The sequence below is a fragment of the Phyllobates terribilis genome, unplaced genomic scaffold, assembly GCF_046119375.1.
Source record: "Phyllobates terribilis strain yellow unplaced genomic scaffold, ASM4611937v1 Scaffold_4__5_contigs__length_816908805, whole genome shotgun sequence".
In the NCBI taxonomy this organism is placed as follows: Eukaryota; Metazoa; Chordata; class Amphibia; order Anura; family Dendrobatidae; genus Phyllobates; species Phyllobates terribilis.
Window position 1 is genome coordinate 378,903,582 of NW_027362764.1, and position 24,754 is coordinate 378,928,335.

General features: G+C 40.9%; 1 protein-coding gene across 6 annotated transcripts in view; it reads left to right on the plus strand.

Annotated features, from left to right (window-relative positions):
• The window catches only part of EPB41L4B (erythrocyte membrane protein band 4.1 like 4B), a 1,171,543-nt gene that overhangs the window by 228,869 nt on the left and 917,920 nt on the right, over positions 1-24,754 (plus strand). For all 6 annotated transcript variants that reach the window (XM_073678479.1, XM_073678478.1, XM_073678481.1 and 3 more), the window contains 2 exons: positions 4,985-5,018; positions 15,819-15,886. In XM_073678479.1, the coding sequence (XP_073534580.1) occupies positions 4,985-5,018; positions 15,819-15,886 (102 nt within the window). The remainder of the gene's footprint in view (positions 1-4,984; positions 5,019-15,818; positions 15,887-24,754) is intronic.

Consider the following 24,754-nt stretch of genomic DNA (forward strand, 5'->3'; position numbering starts at 1 on the left):
TCATGGCTGTGTTTTTAGGCAAGACTGTGAGTGAGCCGATTCCCTTGGCTGAGCAGCAACCCCACACATGAATGGTTTCAGGATGCTTTACAGTTGGCATGAGACAAGACTGGTGGTAGCGCTCACCTCTTCTTCTCCGAATAAGCTGTTTTCCAGATGTCCCAAACAATCGAAAAGGGGATTCATCAGAGAAAATGACTTTGCCCCAGTCCTCAGCAGTCCACTCCCTGTACCTTTTGCAGAATATCAGTCGGTCCCTGATGTTTTTTCTGGAGAGAAGTGGCTTCTTTGCTGCCCTCCTTGAAACCAGCCCTTGCTCAAAGAGTCTCCGCCTCACAGTGCGTGCAGAAGCACTCACACCAGCCTGCTGCCATTCCTGAGCAAGCTCAGCACTGCTGGTAGTCCGATCCCGCAGCTGAAACAGTTTTAAGATACGGTCCTGGCGCTTGCTGGTCTTTCTTGGTCGCCCTGGAGCCTTTTTGACAACAATGGAAGCTCTCTCCTTGAAGTTCTTGATGATGCGATAGATTGTTGACTGAGGTGCAATCTTTGTAGCTGCGATACTCTTCCCTGTTAGGCCATTTTTGTGCAGTGCAATGATGGCTGCATGTGTTTCTTTAGAGATAACCATGGTTAACTGAAGAGAAACAATGATACCAAGAACCAGCCTCCTTTTAAAGTGTCCAGTGATGTCATTCTTACTTAATCATGACTGATTGATCGCCAGCCCTGTCCTCATCAACACCCACACCTGTTTTAATGGATCAATCATTAAAACGATGTTAGCTGCTCCTTTTAAGGCAGGACTGCAATGATGTTGAAATGTGTTTTGGGGGTTAAAGTTCATTTTCTGGGCAAATATTGACTTTGCAAGTACAGTAATTGCTGTTAAGCTGATCACTCTTTGACATTCAGGAGTATATGCAAATTGCCATTACAAAAAATGAAGCAGTAAACTTTGGAAAAATTACTATTTGTCTCATTCTCAATACTTTTGGCCATGACTGTACATTTTCTGCATCAGTAGCCATGATTTGTGAACGCCCATTTTCTGGACTTGGATAATCATCCTACTGTCTAATTAGCTGCAGATGAATCATATAATACTGTGTAGACAGTTTTATGTAAATCCATATGTGGTAAGCCTATTATTACTTGTATGTGTAAGTACATATTTAATACAATAGGCTAAATATTCTCAGCATTAACCAACCACACACTGGAATGTTCTGATGGCAGCTGTGGCTTTTAATAATGGATTGATATTCTAATTGCATATGAGCTAGTGAAATCCATTGTCATTTAATCTGATGTAATGCTGGAGCATTAATACTAGCTGTGCCCTATAATCAAGTTTTTGCAAGAAATGGTGTCCTCTAGCATTTGTACATCAATGCAGGCACTTTGTTTTACATGCTAACACGCACTCGCTGTGTTCATTGAGATTGCTAAACATGGCACACTGTCTGCTGTACAGTTTTTGTGCAACAAATAACAAGCTTCAGAATGCACAGGGGAGCAGAACATATGCTTGTCACGCAGAGCATCGCATAATTGCCTTTATTGACCTTTTCACGCTAACCTGCACATTCTTTTGCACAGTTCATGCGTATTTATAGACACTGGTCCATATTAATGATTGCTTAATAAAGCGGAGAATGGAGGATTCTTAGAGTCTGTTGGTGTATGTAAAAACGGTGACAGAAAAGTGATGCAACAGTTGTAGCTTAGAATGAACCATTCACACCTTTTTGATAAGGTACAGTGTACAAAAACTAACTCCTAATCCACCAACAGGAATTACCTGCAATTATAATGGCGTTATAGAAGCCCTCAATTGTGCAGGATGTCGCCTGAATAGCTCATGAAAGCCCACTCTCTGGACATGAGCTGCCGGCTGTACTTGCTTCATCCACACAATGCCCGAGTGCTGAGACGCAGAGCAGCTTCCTGGCTTCCCAGGCTTCTTGACATGTCACTCTTCCCATAATGCTGTCATTTGTGACCATTCATAGGAATGCACCGCTAGATGATTAGTCGCATGAACTTAGTTAATTAATTTATATACTGTGCCTTTTTAATTAAGTTGTATAAAGTCTGTAAAACTGTAAAAGACCGGAATAACACAGTAGTGGCATTTAGGTGTAGCAAATCTATGTAATATGTTCCCTTTAACCCTTTTCTGATGTGCTTGGCGCAACTCTAAGAGCAGCGACCAGAGCTAGCTCTGCCAGTTTTCTGTTTCGGACAACCCAGATTAAATGCCATGACAACCACAGTGGCCTGCAGAAGGTCCCATGGCTGCTTTCCTGGTACTCCTGTGAAGCCCATAAAAATTTTTTATATACAGCAATATTCTGGTATTTCAATATATAGAACAAGAGATCGTATTCAGGTTCAAAATCCCTAATGAGACTAAAAAATGTAAAAAAGAAAAGTTATTATGTTAAAGTAAAAGTATTTCAACGTTACAGTAAACACTGTAAAGCAAAAAAGATAGCTATACACAAGAGTTGCCTGGTCTCAATCACTATACCGCACACACCTTCCTCCCCGTAAAAATGCAATAAAAATCGATCAAAACATATGTATCCTAAAATTGTAGTGGCAGACGGTGGGTTTGTCAGAGAACATAGGAGTGCTTGGCCAAGTGAGTTCTCCTGTGTATGGGAGTGTCGGCCAAGATGGCTGTTGACCGAAGATCAACTGAGGCATCTCTCAGCCGACAACCATATAATGAGTATGGGGGCCTTTATTCGGTTGAATCCAGTGCAGTCATATCTCTGTTACTTCAGGCAATTGACAATATCCATAATAAATTCATTTTGCCTGATCATGACCTAAAACCTAATTCACACATCCTTATTTTGCAGTCCATCACGAACCGTGATACATGAACTCGCTGTGGGTCTCCTAACCCTAACTTGATGGCCCATGGGCACTGCAAAATATTGTTTTTCTTACAGCTTTGTTGCAGTGGAAATGTGCTGAGATTAGTAGCCAGGAATTTTTCTCACTATTCAGTTCACATAACTTATATATATATATATATATATATATATATATATATATATATATATATAGATATATAGATATAGATATATATATATAGATATATATATATAGATATATATATATATATATAGATATATATATATTATAAAATTTTGATGCACAGATGATGCTTTAAAGAGAGCCATCATCAGAAAGTAACCTATTGTTTCAATCAATCAGATTTTTGTCTTAAATGTATTTTTTTCATTTTTGCTAATTTTTTTTTCCCCATATCACAATCTGTATTTAAAGCGAAAATGAAAATAGTAATCGTGCAATTTTCACATTGGCCACTGGGACTTTTTTATACTCTAACTTCCTGTTTTTCCAGAAATGAACTCCTAGATATTAGCCTCAATAAACAGATTCAAACTCTATCTTTTGTAATGAATGGTCTAATGAGCCTGCAAAGCTGTAGTAGCCTTTGCAGGGTACTGCACATCTGCCTCCCATTGAATCGAATAGGAGGCAGATGTGCAGTACCCCTACAGATGGACGGCCAAGCAGGGTAAGTAAGCACTCCTGGCTGGAGGCAGCCGTTGCCGGCACCGATAACAGCTGAACGACGGGGGTTCCCAGGTGCGGGACCCTGGCCGATCAAACATGGCATCTATGAAAAAGTAGTGGACAACTTCTTTAATGCACTTCTACAGTGGAAATGTACTAAAAACGTATATGTGTTTTTATCTGAGGATTTTCCGCATCTAATGCAATTCTATGTGGAAAATCTGCCAGGTCACCCATCCCACCAGCATTTGGATATTTATTGCTAAATTCTCTGCTTAACCAGCACTTTATTCTGTCAGTCACCTAAACACATGTTGAAAAGAAATATTCGTAAGCTCTGTTTTTCTTAAGCAAATTAGTCCTTTGACTAGTCGATGGGGCATTAGTTTCCCAGACTAGTCAGCCCTCTCTGCATGTTATCATGTCTCTGTGTGATAATATGATGTGCAAGAGGCAGCGCCAGCTCTCTGCAAACCTTGCGCATGAGCACAGCTCTATTCAGGCACGTTATTGCGCCTCTGAAGCTGGGTAGACGCTTCTTAGCTTCAGAGGCGCACTGCTCACGACCGGAACTGCAGAAGATAGCTCACGTACATCTTGCAAATCATGTTATCACACCCACATGCAAAGAGGGACGACTAGTCTGGGGAAACTAATGCCCCATCGACTAGTCAAAGTGGGGCTTAGATGACTTACAGGATAAGGAAATGTAGCAATAAATACACAAATGCTGGTGGGTTGGAGGGCATGGGGGGACCGGACAGCTTCCCTTTAACAATGACCTCTGCAGGCTCATTAGACCATTCAATGCAAACGATAGTGTGAATCTGTTTATTGTGGCTAATATCCATGAGTTGATTTCTGGAAAAACAGAAAGTTAGAGTATAAAAAAGTCCCAGTGGCCAATGTGAAAATTGTACAATTACTATTTTCATTTTCGCTTTGAATACAGATTGTGATATGGGAAAAAAACATTATCAAAAATGAAAAAAATACATTTAAGACTAAAATCCTACGGATAGGGCATCAATGAAAAAGTAGTGAACAACTTCTTTAAGAATGCATGTAATCCACACATGACTGTATGAGTAAGGTTTTGTCAAGCCCAGATAACAAGAAGAAGTATCAAAACAAAGCCGCTTAATTTAAAACACTACATACCAAAAAGAGACGGACTTAAAAAAGAACTCAAAAAACGCAATGAAAAAGCGCAAGTAACCTAATTTACCTAATAAGTGCAAACATCAAAAACTCATTGTGAGAACGTAGCCTGTGTTTACTGATGTATAGGTTTTTACATAACTGAATTTCATATAATATTGTAAGAAAATGTAATCTCCATGTGTGAATATAAAAAAAAATGTATTGCTGCCAAATTTATTGGAGGAAAAAAATAATGTCTTTTTTTTTTTTTTTCTTAAAGTGCTAAAAATACTCCTGAAATTCACAACTACCAGGTAAGGTTTTTTTTTGTTGTTTTTTATGTTTCTGGATTTGTTCTTTTATGTAATCATACATTTATTGAGTGTGGTCCAGTACATAATCTTGTTATGGGTTTTAGAATTCAGGAAGACAAAAACGATTATTTTACAGAGAAGAATAAAAAAAAGACTCCCTAAAACACAATACAGCTGTGACCTTTTGGGCTTAATAGGACATTTCACCATTTTTTTTTTTTCATTTTGACCAGGACACACAATGTAATAGTGGCTGCAGAGCAGAATAAAACGTTTTGCATGTTTGTTTTTATTCCCCTCCATTTTGGAGATATTAGCTTAGTATTTGGCACCTAATGAGTTAATTTTTTTTCCACTGAGGACATGGACGTCTTCCCCTTCCCTGTATGATACTGACTAATCATGAGCAGGCAGCAACACTCAAAGGAAAGATGACCATACCCCCACAATAGGTTAGAGTGGGTTTCTCAGTGTCACATGTAAGGATACAGTCCTGGTCTCATAGTCTAACCTGCTTGATTAGAAAGCACAGATGACTTGTACCTTTCTGATATGGACTCCCCAGGGACAAGGGCAGCACAGCTGAGTTTTGCCGTGTCAAATTACAAGTCCTTCTTTCAGCTCTCCTTTCATAGCATGGATTGTTCTACTGTATTGCACCTCCCTCCACACTGCCTGGCCAGAGATGTCAGTGATTAATATATTTACTATAACTTCATTGTGGGTAGAGGAAACTCCGTAAAACCGAGGACAAGCATGGGGCTGTGATCACACTTTGTGTCACATTGCCATGCATTTTTTCTTAAATTTTCCTAAATTGCAGCAAAACTGTGTAGTTATTTTACAATGATTTGCCAAAAATGTGAACACACACTACAGTTAAAACATGTGAACCTAGTTTAAAGGTGGAAAAAAATGTCTCTATAAAATAGGTGTGGTCAAAATTGTTGGTACCCTTGATTGTTTATTATAAAAAAAAAGCCAAAATCTTCAGAAATAAATTGATATGTACCGTGCATCATTGGAATATTTTATTAGCTTGTCCAAATACATCTAATCAAAAACTTGTATGTCAACATACATGCGTTCAAAGGAAAAGGAAATAAAGAGGAACATTTAGTTTAATGCCATTTACAGCATAGACGGCACGGTGGCTTAGTGGTTAACACTGCAGCCTTGCAGCGCTTGGGTCCTGGGTTCAAACCCCACCAAGGACAACATCTGCAAGGAGTTTGTATGTTCTCCCTGTGTTTGCGTGGTTTCTCCTGGTACTCTGGTTTCCTCCCACACTCCAAAGACTGATGGGGAATTTAGTTTGTGAACCCTGATGGAGACCGTGATTATGATCACTGTAAAGCGCTGTAGAATTAATGGCGCTATATAAGTGAGTAAAATAAATAAATGTACAGTACAGAATTAAAGTTCCCTATTCCTAATACTTGGATGTACAAGCTTCTGTAACACTGTCTACCGCCAAACATATTGGTAGACATCTTTGAGCTTTTTGCACCTGTTTGCTTAGTTGCTGTTAATTGCTTGCAAGAATAGTGTGTGCCTCATGAAATAGTTAAAACAAACATACAGACTGAAAACAGAACAAAGTCTGATCAGAAACAGTAGTCAAATGTAATCTTTTTTTAACGTATGCGAAAAAAAAAGGGACTTCTGGATGAGGCCTTTGTTCAGTTTGAAGCAAGACAAAATCAGGCTAAGGCTATGATGCTGAATTGATGCGGATTTTTCCTGAGCGTTTCTGCCTCTCCCTGGCAGAAAAAACGCATGCGGCTTTTACATGCCTTTTTTAAGCATTTTGCATGCATTTTTTCAATCGCTTTTCCAAGCTATTTTGGGCATCACTTGGAAAAGTGCTTGACAAGTTGGTCACACAATATAAATCCATGCAACTGGCATGGATTTATATTGTGTGACCAATTTATGCTGCTTTAAATGCAGCATCAATAGTAAAAAAAAAAAAAAAAAGAATTAAAACGTAAAAAAAAAACAAAAAAAAAACATTATACACACACCTCCGGCGGTGTTCTGAAACGACCTGTATTGACATCATTTAGTCAGCTGACTGGTCACGCGACCGCTGACGTCAGTGGTCGCGTTACAATCACATGACTAAATGACGTCACCGCAGATCCTTTCAGAACACCGCGGGATGCCAACGACAGAGGACACCACCGGAGAGGAGACCAAGTATGATGTTTCTTTTTATTTTTTACGTTTTAGTTCTTTTTTTTACTATTGGTACCCGGGTCTGGAGGAGAGTCTCCTCTTCTCCAGACCCGGGTACCATCCGCGCATTGAATCGCATAATATCCGCATGCATACATGTACACATGCGGATGTTATGCTGTTCAATGCAAATCAATTGCGGTGATTTTGCCACGATTACGCACAAGAAATGGTTGTGCTGCTGATTTTTCCGCAATGATAATCCGCAGTGGAAATTTCCGCAGCATGTGCACAGTACATGCGGATTATCATTGGGGAACATGGCAGACAATTTAACAAGCGTTTTTAATGTGTTTTTGTGGTGGAAATGCATTAAATCCACATTGTGGGCACACAGCCTAAGGGTACCATTAATCTTGGCCTTACATTGTCTTCAATTTTGTTTCTTTTTTTTCTGCCAAGTTTTTATTTAATTTCTGTGTCAAACATATTAGTTTAATTAAACACTTTATATACACATATACTGTGTGTGTCAAAAGTTTGGCAAAAACTGTTCATGCAGTGGTTTTCATTGGTTTTAGTGGAATGTGCACATTGTAGATTCAGACTGAAAGACGGCAAAACCACGAAGGGAAACATGGAAACATAGCATACCAGAATGTGTTAAACCTTGGATTTCTCAGTCTCCCACCCCTTACCTTACTCTGATGACACTTGTCACATCCTTGGCATTCTATCAAGCAGCTTCATCAGGTAGTAATCTGAAGTGACTTTCTATGGGCTCGCTCCCACTTGTGAATCGCATGAATGCAGTTCGATAAAAAATCGGATTGCATTCGGTCCAATGTTAATCTATAATGGTGTGCTCATATGCGCTTTTTTTTTCAACTCTGATCGAAGTCAGGAAAAAAAACCAGCATGCTGCAATTGCATGCGAAATTCAGATCGCGTACACCCGTATAAGTCTATAGGTGCGTGTGACATCTGAGTACAGTGCGATTCCTACGGACGCAGGCAATGGAGGAGATGGAGAAATTAATTTCTCGGTCTCCTCCTCAGCTATGCTGCAATTCTCTCATGCGAGAGGCTCGGGGCACAGAGCACTGACACTGTGATCTCGCTTGCAGCTGAGCGAAGCAGAGTGTCATTAGCTTATCACATCCGATGCAATACACTAATGTGACTCCGGCCTAACAGTCTTAAAGGAATTCCCAGAGGTGCTGAGCACTTGGCTGCTTTGCCTTCACTTTCCTGTCCTCTCATTTCAAACCATTTTAATTGGGTTGCGGTCTGGTGATTGTGGAGGCCATGTTGTGTGATGCAGCACTACCTCCTTCTTGGCTACATAGCCCTTACATCGCCTTGAGATGTGTTTTTGGTCATTGTACTGTTGCAGTACACGTTGGTCTCACTAAATGGAAACCAGATGGGATGTCATATTGTTGAAAAGTGATGCTGCAGTCATGCTGGCTAAGTGGGCTTTGACTTTGAAATAAATCAGCAACAGTATCACCAGCAAAGCCCCCAACACCATTATACCTTCCCCTTCACACATGTAGAAACCATTCATTCACCTTTTCTGTGTCTCTCAAGGACATGGCAGTTGGTACCAAACATGTCTAATTTTGACTCCACAGCCCCAGAGTTTAGACTTCCACTGATCTAATGTTCAATCCTTGTATAAAGAAGTTTCTTCTTGGTTGCAGTCCTTAGCAGTGACTTCTTTGCAGCAATTCTATAATGACTCACTTATCGCAGTCTCATGTGGACAGTTGATATTGAGATATGTCTGCTACTTGATGTCGGAGTATCATTATGATGGCTGTTATCAGAGTTGCTGTCAATGTTTGGTCTCTGAAGCTGCTAATGCTGATGAACTTATCCATTGCAGTAGAAGTAATTCCTGGTCTTCCTTTCCAGGAGAGGTCTTCTTGAGAGTCAGTTACATCATAGCAATTGATTGTTTTCATGACTGCACTTGAGGGTGCCTTCAAGATCCCTCAATGTTCCAGCAATTTCCTGGATGAACTGACAGCAATGTCTTAAATTAACAATGGATTGTCATTTTTCTTTGCTTAGTTGAGTGGTTCTTGCAATTTTCTGATTTGAACAGTTGTGGAATAGGACTCCGCACTGTATGGAACTGTTTGACCATCAGATGTGTTTCAAATGTATTGTTGGTACAAACACTTTCTGTAAGTTCTATGTACCAAGATTGATAATGCAAAACACACCTGAAGGCTGGTGATTCCACAGATGAACTCTTGATGAGGCAGACATGTTCATTGGAAGCTATCCTAGGTGACCACCTGCTGCAGCTGCTTAAGAGAATGTAAGGCTCCTTAAGGTTATGTTAACATGCAGCTTTTTTTTTCTGCAGCCAAAACCTGCCCACTTGGCAGTAAAAACGTTGCGTTCAGTACAACCATTTTCAGCTGTCTTTTTGTCACTCTTTTTGCAGTGTTTTTTGGGGGGTACAGATTACATGTGAGCTTTGTCTACAATACATATTTAATAAAGTTAGTTTTATTCACCTAAAATGCTGCAAAAATTGGCATTGCATTTTTTGCAGCATTTTTTCACATTCTCATTGCTTTCTATGAGTGAAAAATGTTGAAATAATTGACATGCTGCAGATTTATAAACACAGCAGTTCTCAAATTAACCAGGAAAAAATAATCGTGTGAGATTTCTGAAATCTCATGGCTTTTGCTGGTTCTGTAAAAAGCAGCTTTTAATTTGTATAAAAAAACTTCACAAAAGCTGCAAAAATACATCATGTGAACATAGCTCAAGGCTAGGAAGGAGGGATGAGTGGAGCCATACATAACAGGAAGAGGGATGAGGGGTGCCATACTTACCAGGAGCCACGCTGCAGGTACAGTGTGCACGCTATTAAGGAAAATGAATAATCACTGCTCCCCGCGCCTGCCTCGGTGCCCCTCTCCTCCGCCGCTGCCGCTGCCCCCACACCACACAACCACCCACCGCCACAGTATATATATATATATATATATATATATATATATATATATATATATATATATATATATATATATAATGTCAGACTATAAGACGCACCCCCCACTTTCCTCCAAAAAGTGCGTCTTATAGTCCGAAAAATACGGTAGATACCAAATTGATATAGTTTTATATTTGTCTGTACATTAAAAATACAAAAATATTTTTGGCACTATATTCTGGGAGACATAATATCTTTTTATTTTACTGTTTACAGAACTGTATGAGTTCTTACTTTAGTAGGATGTAGTTTTTATTGGCACCAATTTGGGCAATATGTTTTTTTAATGACACTTTTTTCATTCTTTGTGAGACAACGTGATGATAAAAAGCGATTCAGTCTTTTGTTTACTAACTGGGATAAATAGCACTCCCATTTTATAGTTTGAGTCCTTATGGACGCAATCAGTCCTGGCATCAGCACCCGGGCAAGTGCCGGGTCCCTGAGCAGGCGGAGGGGTCCACTCACCGTCGGGCACCCCGACGCACTATGGGACCCGTGAGCGGAGGAGAGCCCAGTACCTGCCCTTGCTTGCTCAGGGCCCCAGCCGGGACAATACTTAGTTTTGTACCTCTCCCCATGCCTCCGCAGCAGGTCCGGTCTCTCCCCATGCCTCTGCAGCACTGTGACGGCTCAGGTCAGAGGGCGCTGTGATGTCTTTACATCGCGCTCTCTCCTGAGCCGTCACAGGCAGTGCAGAGCAGGAAGACGCCGGCGATGCTGTGGAGTCCAGAGCAGCGGCAGCAGGTGAGAAGTGAGTTGAGTATTTGATTTTTTTTTGCCTATGGAGGCATGGGGCATTATATGGGGGGGAAGGTGACATCCTGCATGGGGCATTATATGGGGGGCGAAGGGGACATCCTGCATGGAGCATTATATGGGGGGGGTGACATCCTGCATGGTGCATTATATGGGGGGGGTGACATCCTGCATGGGGCATTATATGGGGGGGGGAGTGACATCCTGCATGGGGCATTATATGGGGAGGGGAGTGACATCCTGCATGGGGCATTATATGGGGGGGAAGTGACATCCTGCATGGGGCATTATATGGGGGGGAGTGACATCCTGCATGGGGCATTATATGGGGGGGAGGAAGTGACATCCTGCATGGGGCATTATAAGGGTGGGGGGAAGTGACATCCTGCATGGAGCATTATATGGGGTGGGTGACATCATGCATGGGGCATTATATGGGTGACATCCTGATGGGCTTTATATGGGGGGGTGACATCCTGCATGGGGCATTATATGGGGGGGTGACATCCTGCATGGGGCATTATATGAGGGGGAAGTGACATCCTGCATGGCGCATTATATGGGGGAGGAGTGACATCCTGCATGGGGCATTATATGGGTTGGGGGAGTGACATCCCGCATGGGGCATTATATGGGGGGGAGTGACATCCTGCTTGGGGCATTATATGGGGGGAGTGACATCCTGCATGGGGCATTATATGGGGGGGAGTGACATCCTGCATGGGGCATTATATGGGGGGGAGGAAGTAACATCCTGCATGGGGCATTATATGGGGGGGAGGAAGTGACATCCTGCATGGAGCATTATATGGGGTGGGTGACATCATGCATGGGGCATTATATGGGTGACATCCTGATGGGGCTTTTTATGGGGCGGGTGACATCCTGCATGGGGCATTATATGAGGGGGAAGTGACATCCTGCATGGGGCATTATATGGGGGGAAATGGACATCCTGCATGGGGCATTATATGGGGGGAAATGGACATCCTGCATGGGGCATTATATGGGGGGAAATGGACATCCTGCATGGGGCATTATATGGGGGGAAATGGACATCCTGCATGGGGCATTATATGGGGGGGAATTGACATCCTGCATGGGGCATTATATTGGCGGGTGACATCCTGCATGGGGCATTATATGTGGGGGGAAGTGACATCCTGCATGGGAATTGTGGGGGCACAGCCTGCATGGAGCATTATATGGGGGCTAGTATCCTGTATGGAGCTTTATATGGGGTACATTATTCTGTATGGGGCCCATAATACTGTATGGAGGACTATACTGTCATGTCTGCACTGTGCTTTGGGAGGATTCGCCGGTTTCTGAGCTTTTGTAGAATTTACAATAGATATCACTCATGTAATGTAAGAAGTGAAATCTTTGGCCTTGTACTATATATATATTTCTCTGCGGTATCTGTGCATCATGAATCCTGGTATGTGTCTTTCGCCCAGGGCCCACAAAAACCTGGAGCTGGCCCTGGACACAATGATACAATGTAGTTACATAATACAAATTTAGTGTCACTTTTACAATACAATGTTTAAAAAAAAAATTTGTCACCATATTATAAGAGCCACCCGTAACTTTTAACTTTTTCTACATGAGGGACATGAGGAGATAATGCAACGCATCACCTCTCTCCTTTACTTGCTGCTGCAGCCTGTCTGTTCCCCTGCAACCTCACCTTCTCCTAATGTATCTTAGCCTGGTTCACAGCTACAGAAGCTTCTCACTGTCCAAATGATACCAGAATTACTCTTGTGGTTGCTATACAGCCTGGGTTACAGTGAGTCAGAAGTGTGAGCTGCAAACATCTGAAGCTCTCAACTCCTGATATCTCAGGCTGCATGGCAACTACTGTGGCGATTCTGATCTCAACATCAAAATAAACCATGGATCACTTCTGTAAGTCCTCATTCACGCATCCATATTTAAAAATTGGTACCTGTGTCATCTGTGTCAATTTTTACCATCAGTGTGTCAGTTATTACCATCAGTGTATCAGCTATTACCATCAATGTGATGGATCCACACCCCGCCACCCGCCTGACGTCACTATTACGTCAGACGGATCACGTGATACGGATCTGCCCTTTGCACCAATGTGACGTTCCGTACCTCCTCGAGGATGCGTAAGGTCAGATTGGTACAGCTCTACACAGACACCCCCTGTCCACACTGGTACAGGAAGGCATCAGGGAGTGAGAAGAGGTGGCCCACTCAGGCACTGACGTGGCACAACACTCGCTCACACCCCTGACAGGCTGAGAGGCTCCTTCACTAGCTCCAGTGAAGCAGAACCTTGTCGGCCTGGGAGAGCTGCCACCAGTTTCTATTAGATATAACGGACTTATATCAGGCTAGAAACCAGCCCGGTAGTGTGTTTGTCGGACCGAACAACGGACGTGAGAGTTCGTGGATCAAGATAAAAGAGCAGCCTAAAGTTAAATTATATATTTAATCGCTGTAAGGGTACATTAGACATTACACTATATACATAGGGGTTATACATACATAATGGTCAGAGATGCAAACACAGTAGTGGTACAAAAGATATAAGCAGAACTTAAAAGTCAATTACCAGTCAAATGAAAGGCTTGGCTTGTGGGGGAGAGGCTGCCACATGGGAGGCTTGTGGGGCCCTCTTTCTTGGTTGCAGGACTTCACCCACAAGATGTATCCTCGCGACTTCCCAGGGACAAAGACACTGGGCTCTAGCTGCAGAGGCTCTTAACCTCTCTGGGTTACTTCCCTTACTGCCCCCTGGTTGAGCCTAAGTCTCCACCACTGGTTTCTCTCAGCTAAAAACTCCCAAAAACTAAAACGGGCCAATCCCTCCTTAATGGTCGGTCCTAGGGAGCCGGTTCTGGAGTCATCGGACCCAGCTGGGCCCCTGCTACGCGTCAATACCAAGCGCTTGGGCCCCCGCCAGGCATTACCATGTATCTCCCTTTCCCTTCACGCTGGACTGTGCTGAAAGTCAGGGTGACTTTCCCCATTCTCTTGGGTTTCCAAAAATCTATTTGGTGTATCCCTGGGATGTATCATATTCCCATAACTTGGTGTTGAATGATAATAGATTTCCTAAAGGAGAAAAAACGTGGCGCTATCTAAGCGTAGTAAGATTTGATCAATTAAAAGGGTGAGTATCTATAGGAAATTGCTCACCTGATGCGGTTGTGCAAGCCGAGGCACAACTCTCGCTTGTAGTATGGATGAATTTGCAAAAGACTGCGGCCGACCTGGTGAGGTGGGATTTAATCCTGAGACAGGAGTATCCCACAACGAGGCTTTATTGTTTTATATTAGTGTGAATAATAAAAAAAAATCTTTTACTTACGAGCAACCTGAAGTTCCTGCACCTTGATCTCACTTGGTGGCAAAGACAACGCCATCACCTGGTTCTTCCTTTTGGCATAACTTGGTGTTGAATTATAATATCTGACACAAAGGATCGCATGGCTTGGGGGTTGACAGGGGGTCTTCCTGTGCAGCTCATAGCTGCAGAGAGGTATGTCACTCCCTGCCTCTGGGCCCCTTCCCTTGCAGGAGTGTCGAATTACACTGTACATTGAAGATCTCTATAATCCCCTGCCAAACAGGGCACAATGATTGACATGGGATTATCTTGAATATTCTTCACACCATGTAAATGTTCTAAAAACCAAACCCCCCACAAAACAATGGTGGAATTGCTGTGTTTTTCTTTTTTTGTTCAAGCCTTCATGGAAATTTTTTTTTCCATTTTCAGTACATTTTATGGGTAGAAAAATGATGTCATTAAGAACTATAACTCTTTGTGCAAAAATAACACAAAACCCCACATATGGTTATATCAAATGAAATATAAATGTATGGCTCTTTAAAAAGCGAGCAAGGAGACAAAGAATAGTTGCATCTCCAAGGGTTTTTTGTTCAGGGGTCTAGTAATGACCACAGCTGCAATTGTCTGGCTGCATCTGGTTGGACCTGTACATTTTTTGTATTGTGCTATAGCAGGTAGTAATTTTTTAATCAATTATCTGTACTTGCCTGATCACTGCTATTTATCACCTCCAAGTTAATAAGCTGAACATGGTTTCAGAGAAGCAATTGACTTTCTATGAAGAATTAATGTGTACATCTTGTAGCCAAGTCTCTCTTATCAAACTTTGATTGCTATTCCATGTACTCGTTCCATGAACAAATTGCATTAATAAAGCTAAAGATTATATCCCGCCTGTCAGGTCTAGTGACACACATCTTAGGTCATCACTATTAATATCAGCCAGATAACTTCTTCCAATTTTGAGCTCAGAAGTTGTCCCGACAACTTGGGCAAGTCTGCTATCAGCTGGAGAGCACCCTGGGCTATTTGTATGCAGAAAATAAACTGCTTCCATATGTATGCCTCCTATTGGTCATCTATGCCCAACTCCAGCAATATTACGGACAGGTGTAAGGGTCATCTACCAGCCAGTGGCTGACATTGCAATGAAGACCAGATGATGACTGCAGATGAGTGCTAATTTGGATGGCTTTCATATTGAGTGTTCACTATTGTTTATTGACTGAGAATATAAAGTTAATAGTGGTTGATATTTTTCTGAACAGCATTTAGAAGACGTTTACTTCTCTAGCAGATATTAATGGTGATGAAGTTGTTTGGACTTTGCAGGATCATAGAATTAAGATATTCAGGTTTGTTAGTGTTACAGCAGGTTAACATAGAACCTACAGCTGCCTTCATCCTGGATATTTTAGATAGGGCACCAGAAATATTGCTATTTGTGAATGTGGTTTGTGTTTACTGAATGAAAATTAACATATCTGTATTTTTGTTCTTCAAGCAACAATACCTTCCAAATATCCAGCAGAGCCAGCAACATTGGCACCCTCACACGTCCCCAAATATCAGGTTGGTTATTTTTTATATATATATATTTTAAAGTAAACCTGTCAGATTCATGCTGCCGAATCATGGGCAGCATAAATTGGACACAAGCTCCTTTTTTGCAGTCGTGTATGTTCTACTCTAAAATGCTGCGTCTCTTAAGAGATGATATACTTTAAAAATCCAGTTGAGGATCATAACTAAGTCTGTGGTGGGATTCCCGTGGCTTCTTCATACGCCAGTTGACTCATAGATCTTTCCCTGTGAGTGAACTAAGAGAGACCCATCAGTCATGGGAAGCAGGGCGAGCGATTGGGTGCTTTGGACTAGTCATCCTAGACTTATAGTCCCCGGAATACTTTTCAAAGTGTGTTACATCTTAAACGCTGCTTATTTTCAGTCTAAAACTTACATGGCTGAAATAATCAAAAGCCTACAGAAATACTCCCATACAGGAAATAAATGAATAGATAAATCTTCATTGAGAATTACAAAACAAGATCCATAAAAACAGAATAAAAAAGGAGATAGGCTGCATAATTATTTAGGCTGGTATATAAAAGGTAAAAAAATATGTCTCACATGATATTTTCAACAGTTACATACATTTTTATATTTTGGTCCATATGTAGAAAGATATGCCTACAAATACCGTATTTTTCGGACTATAAGACGCACTTTTTTCCTCCCAAAAAATGGGGGGGTGCATCTTATAGTCCGAATGTTGGGGGGGAGGGGTTATATATATATGCTGTGGGGGGAGCAGTAGCGGTTTAGGAGCGGGGCACAGGAGGCAGCAGCCGCGTGCTGCAGCCTACACTGTCCCCGCTGCTAAAGAAAATGGGGCGTGGAGAGCACTGAATATTCATGCTCCTTAATAGCAGCACACAGTGTAGCCGCAGCACGGCTCCTGCTGCTGCCTGAATCGCCTGTGCCCTCTGTTAAAGGGTATGAATATTCAACCTCTCTCCACGCTCGTGGGCGTGGGGAGGGGGTAAATATTCATGCCCTTTAATAACGGGCACACACGATCGCCCGGCAGTAGCAGCAGCCGCGCTTCGGCTACGCTGTGTGCTGGCTATTAAGGAGCATAAAGTCACTGCTCCCCGTGCACACAGTCACGGTGTGGGGAGCAGTGACTTCCGGCAGCTGATCTCTCCTTGTGAGCCGAGCATGGTAGTGACGCCATGCGCAGCTCACATGGAGAGATTAGTGCGGGCAGACAGGACGCAGCGCTGGAGGAGAGGAGAAAGGTGAGTAGGAGTGTTTATTTTTTTTTTATGTGCAGCATGATGGGGATTAGGGGGACCATGCATACAAGGATAAGGATGAGGGGGTATACATAACAGGATAAGGCTGAGGGGGGCATACATAACAGGATAAAGATGAGGGGGCCATATATACCAGGATAAGGATGAGGGGTGCCATGCATACCAGGATGGAGGGTGCCATGCATACCAGGATGGGGATGGGGGCCAAGTATAAAAGGAAGGGGGGGCATATATACCAGGATGGGGGATATTGTCAGAATTGGGGGACATTACCCCTATACCAGTGTCAGCAGAAGACCCCCTCCCCCTTTAAAAGTGCATTGTGAACACTTTTTTTGCTTAATTTTTTTTTCTATTTTTCTCATCTAAAACCTGTGTGTCTTATGGTCCAGTGCGTCTTATAGTCCGAAAAATACGGTAATTCCTTATAAGTACAGTGCACATTCCTATTCCTTTTTTATTCTGTTTTTATGGATCTTGTTTTGTTTTGTAATATTGTAATATCTCAATATTGTAATTATCTATTCATTTATTTCCTGTATGGGAGTATTTCTGTAGGCTTTTGACTGTTTAAACAAAAGACTCCCATTGACTTATATGACCTGTTTAGGCTATATGGCTGAAATAATTCCTGAACTACTGTCAGCATGAATCTGACAGATTCCTTTTTTTAAATATTGAATATGTGTAACTAATGTCTTAGGAAATAAAGGACCATTGTTTCTTTTTCTTGCTTTCTTACTTTTCTAACTTTAACTTTTTTATAACTTTAACGTGCACCTGTTAGCAGGATTGTGCTTAGTAAACCACATACAATGTCAGGTGGGCGACATTACACTGATTAATATGATACCTTGGTTGTTGAAATCCGTCCTGTGGTTCTTGTGTAATCTTTACTTTCAGTTTGGAGATGATGATATGCTCGTGTTTTGAGGCGGCCCGTGGGGAACGCACTATCTTGTGCTCTGCTTATATATTCATCTGTATGCTCTTATGACAGCTCACTGACCTGCCTCCTACTTTACCTAGCCCCGCACTACTAGATGCATTATCTAAAATAGGAGGCCGGTCACTGAGCAATCAGTGATCTGTCATAAGAGCATACAGATGACTATGTAAGCAGAGCACCAGATAGAGCTCCCCCTACAGGCTGCCCCGAAGCACGAGCATATCATTATCTCCAAACTGAAAGTAAAGATTACACAAGAACCACAGGACGGATTTCATCAACCAAGATATCATATTGATCAGTGTAATGTCACCCACCTGACAGTGTATGTAGCTTACTGAGCACAATCCTGCTGACAGGTGCGCTTTTAATGAAGTGTCTTGTTTGAGCATACCGTTAAATATGAATGAATGATAATGTTTAAACTGAGCATAACTGCATTTTATTCTAACTAAGATTATTTATGCAACTGTAGTACAGTTTTATTTATGAATAGGTGTCAAAATTGTCATCAAAAATACATTGCAATTGAAAACCTTTTTACTATATAAATACTTTTTAACATTGTTAGTTTTTTCGAAAAATGTATTTGTTAAGGAAGCAAAGCTACGCCGGAAAACACAGCTAGGGTATGTGCACACGGTATCTTGAAAAGAGCTGCAAAGGCGCCCCATAAAATGAGCATAGAGCAGTGCAATCTAAAAACAACACTGCTGTGTACAAATTCCGTCACTTCTTTTAACCTCTGCAGGGATCGGAAACTGAAGTGGACAAAAGTAGTAACAAGCTCATTATTTGGAAGGCTTTCAATGGAAAGCCGCCCGCTCTCTATACTTAGCAGTATGGAGTGAAAGCTGCCGCAAGAGTGAGGGCACAGCCACTTCAGGAGAGCGACCGCCGCTGTTTTTCTGAAGCAGCTTCACCTTGGCCAACACGGAAGCTGCTCCAGCATTTAAATGACTCCTTGAGCATATACTCTTACATTCTAAAAACCAAAACTGCTGAATGTCTTTCAATCAACAAATTTTGATATGTAGTCTTTTATACAGAGTGAAGTCCACTAAGGTTGTTCTTTTCCTGTTTGGTTTTCTGTCCAAAAACTACAGTCCGCTACAATTTTAACTGATATTTGTAAATCATAGAATTACTGGGGTTGTCCAGGACTAATCTTTTGATGACCTGTTGGTAGGTGTTATTTGCTTTGGCAGCTGGATGTAAACCATGTTCAGAGTGTGTACAGCGCTGCTCCGTACATTGTTAAATGGCCTCTCTCAGGTACTCCACCTTTAATCTGTTCCCTTTGATAGAAGAGGACACTAAACATTGTACAGAGCCACGTTGTTCGATCTCTGTGCATAGTCGTATAATGTGTATATCCTAGTCCTGGAAATCCATTTAAGGGGAAAGAATTGTTAAGCAAAATGGACAAAAATTCCTCTGTAAATAGCACCAAAAAGCGTGTTTACATGCTGTGCTCCCAATTTATTATGCGGTTTAGGATCTTTGTAAGCCTCACTAGACCTTTTTAAGTGTATTAGACAGTGAACATGGCTAAGTAGGGTATTGAAATGTGCCAGCTTTATAATCGGCAGCATTTTATTGACGTAAATCATGAAGAGAAAATTGTCTAATGTACCAATCTAGTGAGATGCGCTTTGATCATTGTGGAATATTTGGCGTAGTACCGGTTTTAGATCTTATTTTATGTGGTCTTAATTTAGGGCAATAAAATAAATTCTCCAATGTGTCCACAGAATAATATCCGCACAATAGGCATGCGTGTTTACTGCAAAATGTAAAATGATTTCAACCTGCAAAGAAAAAAATTGTAACAGACACAGGACTGTTCCCTATTTTTTTGCATTGTCCATGAATTGAATATTGTTGACAACCTGGAGACATCCAAATAAATCCTGTTGCTTGATGTAAGAGTCTGATTATGAGTGGTAGCTCTCCAAGGACCACAGTGCCAATGCTGTACTGATGAGCAGAGTGACCAATATTTTTAGTGGATGTCAAAAACTTATTACCATGTATTTTAGACCTTAAAGGTCCCTTTTTTTATAATCGGGTCCCAGTGAATACGTTGCACAGTTTGCCTTTTATAGCCCCTATGTTGCTTTATGTATTGCTGGCTGCGGAATGTGTTAATTGAGAATCTGCCAGTGATTCTGGACTCTTTCTTCTGCGCTCCCCCTTATTTGATTTACCACCACATCAGTTAAACTTCATACAAATTGAACAACTTGAATGAAAGCCAATTGCATAATTTTTTTTTGTCCAAAAATACAAGCATTCAAAGGGATTCTCCAAGAAAGTTAATAAAATAGACTTTTAAATATTAAACCCTTCACGTCCTTGGGATTTTCCATTTTCGTTTTTTGCTCCCCTTTTTCCCAGAGCCATAATTTTTTTTATATTTCCGTAAATATGGCCGTGTAAAGGGTAGTTTTTTGCAGGACGAGTTATAGTTTTTAATGTCACCGTTGATTTTACCATATAGTATAATTGAAAACTGGAAAAAAAATCCAAGTGTGGTGAAATTGCAAAAAAAGTGCAATTCCATAATTGTGTTTTTTTTTTGTTTTTTTTCGTTTGTTTATTTTTTCACCATGTTCACTAAATGCTAAAAATGACGAGCCATTATGATTCTCCAGGTCAGTATGAGTGCGCAGATTCCAAACATGTGTAGATTCTTTTTTATTTAAGTGGTGAAAAAAATCCAAAGATTGTAAAAAAAATCAATAAAGTCCCTAAACTTTAAGGATCAATATTTTTTTCTATCTATTGGACGTGAGGGATATTTTTTTGTGCAACAATTTATATTTTTGAATAGTACCATTCTGAGGTCCATGTAACTTATTGGTTAACTTTTATTACCCCCTTCACTATCTTTGACCTACATGTACTTCAAAGGTAGTGTCTCTGATTTTGATGTGGGCTCGCACTTTTTCTGGCAGATGATGGCTGATTTAATCAGCCATCATGTGCCTTTAACAGCCACTGGTGGAGCTAAGTGTAGCTGGCGTCTGTTAAACATTGCTGTCAATCTGTAACAGCGGCATTTTACACATGCCGGCAGTCAGCGTGAGCCCTTGATGTGATCGCAGGGCGCCAGTGGGTTGCCATGAGATTACCATACTCCTGTGAAAGCCAGCGTTTAGTTGACGTTTATAGGAGACCTTGAATTTAGCTATACATAGCAATGCTGATGCACTGCTATGTATAGCACAAGCGATCACACAATCGCAGCTTCCAGTCCCCTAAGGGGACTATTGAATGCAGTAAAAATTAATTTTTAAAAAAAATATGAAAAAAAGTGCTCAAATTACCCCCCTTTTGTCTCATTTAAAGTAAAACAATAAAAAATACACATCTGGTATCACTGCATTCGTGAAAGTTGAAGCTATCAAAATATAAAAAATGAATCCGATCCGTAAACAGTGTAATGAGGAAAAAATGTAAATGCCAGAATTATGTTTTTTGAATGCCTCAACATTGCAATAAAATGCAACAAGAGGCGATCAAAACATTCTACCCCAAAATGGTATCAGTAAAAACATCAGCTCAGGCCTCAAAATATAATCCATCACACAGAACTATATCCGAAAATTGAAAGCGCTATGGATCTCGGAAAATGGCGATGCAAGCAAATTGTTTTTCTTTTTTTTTTTTTTTACACATTTCTGAAATTTTTTTTTTTCACCACTTAAATTTTTAAAAAAACAAAAAACTATGCATGTTTGGTATTTGCATAATCATACTGACCAGGAGAACTATATTGCCAGGTCTGTTTTACTGTATAGTTAACATGGTAAATATAAAAAAAAAAATTTCAAACTTGCACTTTGTTTGCAATTTCAACACACTTGGATTTTTTTTTACCCTCTAGAGCATCACATGATAAAGTGAATTATGTCATTCAAACGTACAACTCGTTTTGCAAAAAAACAAGCCGTCAGACATCTATGTGGATGGAAAAATAAAAAAAAAGTTATGGCTTTTGGAAAGGGGGGGGGGATGAAAATGAAAAATAAACCCAGGAAATTGCCCGGTTGTGAAGGGGTTAAAAAGAAAGCGTCATGTCCAGAAATGCTATTTACAAGCAGATATAGGGTTAAGCTGCAGATAAATAGTATTAAAATCATTGAAGCATCAGCTATAGGGAGAAAATGGGGAAAAAAAGGGGGGGGCAAGCACATTTTATTTATTTTTAATCTGCAGATATGTATATATAATCTGCAGAGTAAAAAATGTTAAAATAATGTCTGCCTGCCCTACCAGAAGCACGGCTACAGGGTGAAAATTAACTGATATCCTCCCTGCGGCTGCTTGCTTCCAGTCATCGAGGCGATCTGTGGAGTGTTTACTGTCACCACTCACTACACAGTGTGCCGAGGAGTGATTACAGCTGCTCTCACTGTTCAAGCCGTTCCAGAGTAGAATAAAAAGTTTTTATTTTTCAGTGTTTCGTGCTCGCACCGAGCTCTTTTTCAAAAACAAAATACTTAGCACAATTGTAGTTTGTTTATGAAAAAGAACTTGGTGCGAGCACGAAATGCGTAAAAATAAAAACTATGGAATTATTATTCTACTCTGGAACTGCTTGCTTTATACAGCAGCGCAGTCTACTCTAAAAATTCAATCTCCTTTTATTACTGGGAGAAAATGAACCTACATCCTCCCTGCAGCCTCTCGCTTCAAGTCATGGGGCAGTGCTGGGAGTGATTACAAACACCGGTAAGTATACAGTGAGAGCAGCTGTAATCACTCCTCGGCACATTGATTGACAGCCTGCTCTACAGTGATATGTGGCTCGTGTGTACAGAGCAGGCTGTCATCAATATGCTGAGGAGTAATTACATCTTGCCCACTGTGTAGTGAGTGGTGACACTAACCGCTCCACAGACCGCCTCAATGACTGGAAGCAAGCAGCTGCAGGGAGGATGCAAGTTGTGTGTATGTACTGTATATGTGTGTATATATATATATATATATATATATATATATATATATATATATATATATATAAATATTGAGATGCTTGTTAAGGGGAATGTGTCATCACAAAATAACCTGTTGAGGAACAAGAAAATTGGTACCTGAGATATTTAAAGGGAATCTGTCACCACATTTGTCCTATCTAATCTATTAATATGGGCATACAGGTTATAGACTGCTGAGGAGAGTGATCCATGTATGCCTCATATCGGATGAATTGTTGTTGAGAAATCATCTTTTATCACTTTACAGTGCTGCTCACCATTATTGGCACCCCTTCATTTTTTCATACACTGTACAATATCTCCAGAAATAAATGGAAATGTACCAAAGTTATATCCTCAGGATTTTTTAATTTGTGGTCCAAAGTAATACAATAATAAAACATTGTTTTTCAATTTCCATGTTGCAATTTCAAAGAAAAAACTGAATAAACAGCATGTGCAGCAATAAAGGCACCCCTAATTAATACTTGGTTGCACACCCTTTGGCATTGCTGACAGCCTCCAAATGTTTCTGGTAGCCATCTATAAGCTTCTTGCATTTCTCAGCTGGAATTTTCTCCCACTCTTCCTTTGCAGTTTATTCAAACTCTTGACTGTTTGCCGGGTTCTTTTTCCCAATGGCAGATTTCAGCTCACCCCAAAGATTTTAATGAGATTAAGGTCAGGACTCATTACAGGCCTTTTTAAAACTGTCCATTATTTTCTTTTTCAACCACTCCTGTGTACTTTTGGATGTGTGCTTTGGGTCATTGTCTTAATGGAAGACCCATGATCTTCGAATCAAATCAAGTTTTCTTACACTGGGTAGGACATTTCGCTCTAAAATCTCTTGATAATTCTCTGATTTCTTGTTTCCTGTGAAATGGTCAAGGCTTCCAGTGCCAGACGCAGCAAAGAAACCCCACAGCATTATTAGTGTTTCATCATGCTTCACTGTTGGTAAGGTGTTCTTTTCCTTATAAGCTTCATTGCTCTGTCTGTAAACAAACTGTTGCTTTGCATTCCCAAAAACCTCTATTTTTGATTCATCTGTCCACAGAACATTTTCTCAGAAGGATTGTGGTTTGTCAAGGTTCTCTTTAGCAAAGATCAGTCATTCCTTTTTATGTCTTTTCTTCAGTAATGGTGTCTAACTTGGCCTTCGCCAATAAAGCTCTACTTGGTTTAGTTGTCGGCGTATGGTACTTGTTGACACCATAACACCAGACTGTTCCAAGTTGGCCTTCAGGTCTTTGGATGTTTGATGTGGTGTTTTTTTCCACCACATCAACCTTTGAAGAAATCGCTTGTCAATCCCCCCCCCCCCCCACATCCAGGGAGGTTCTTGACGGTTCCATGCTTGGAAAACATCTTAATAACATTGCGCACTGTTGAAACTGGGACACTAAGGTCTTCAGAGATGGCCTTAAACCCTTTGGAAGTCTTGTGTTTACTAGAAATAACGGTTCTGATGTCCTCACACAGCTTTGTCTTCACCATTGTGACAAAGGAACAGGGCTACCATGTGGCTATTTAAAACACTGAAGTCATCATTCATTGGCTAATTCATGTGACATGGGCACCGACAATTAATCACAGGTGAAGCTCTTTTGTGATTTACCATAGGCGAGTCAAAATGTGTTTCCAAACTAAATTAATGTAAAGGGTTCCAATACCAATGACACAG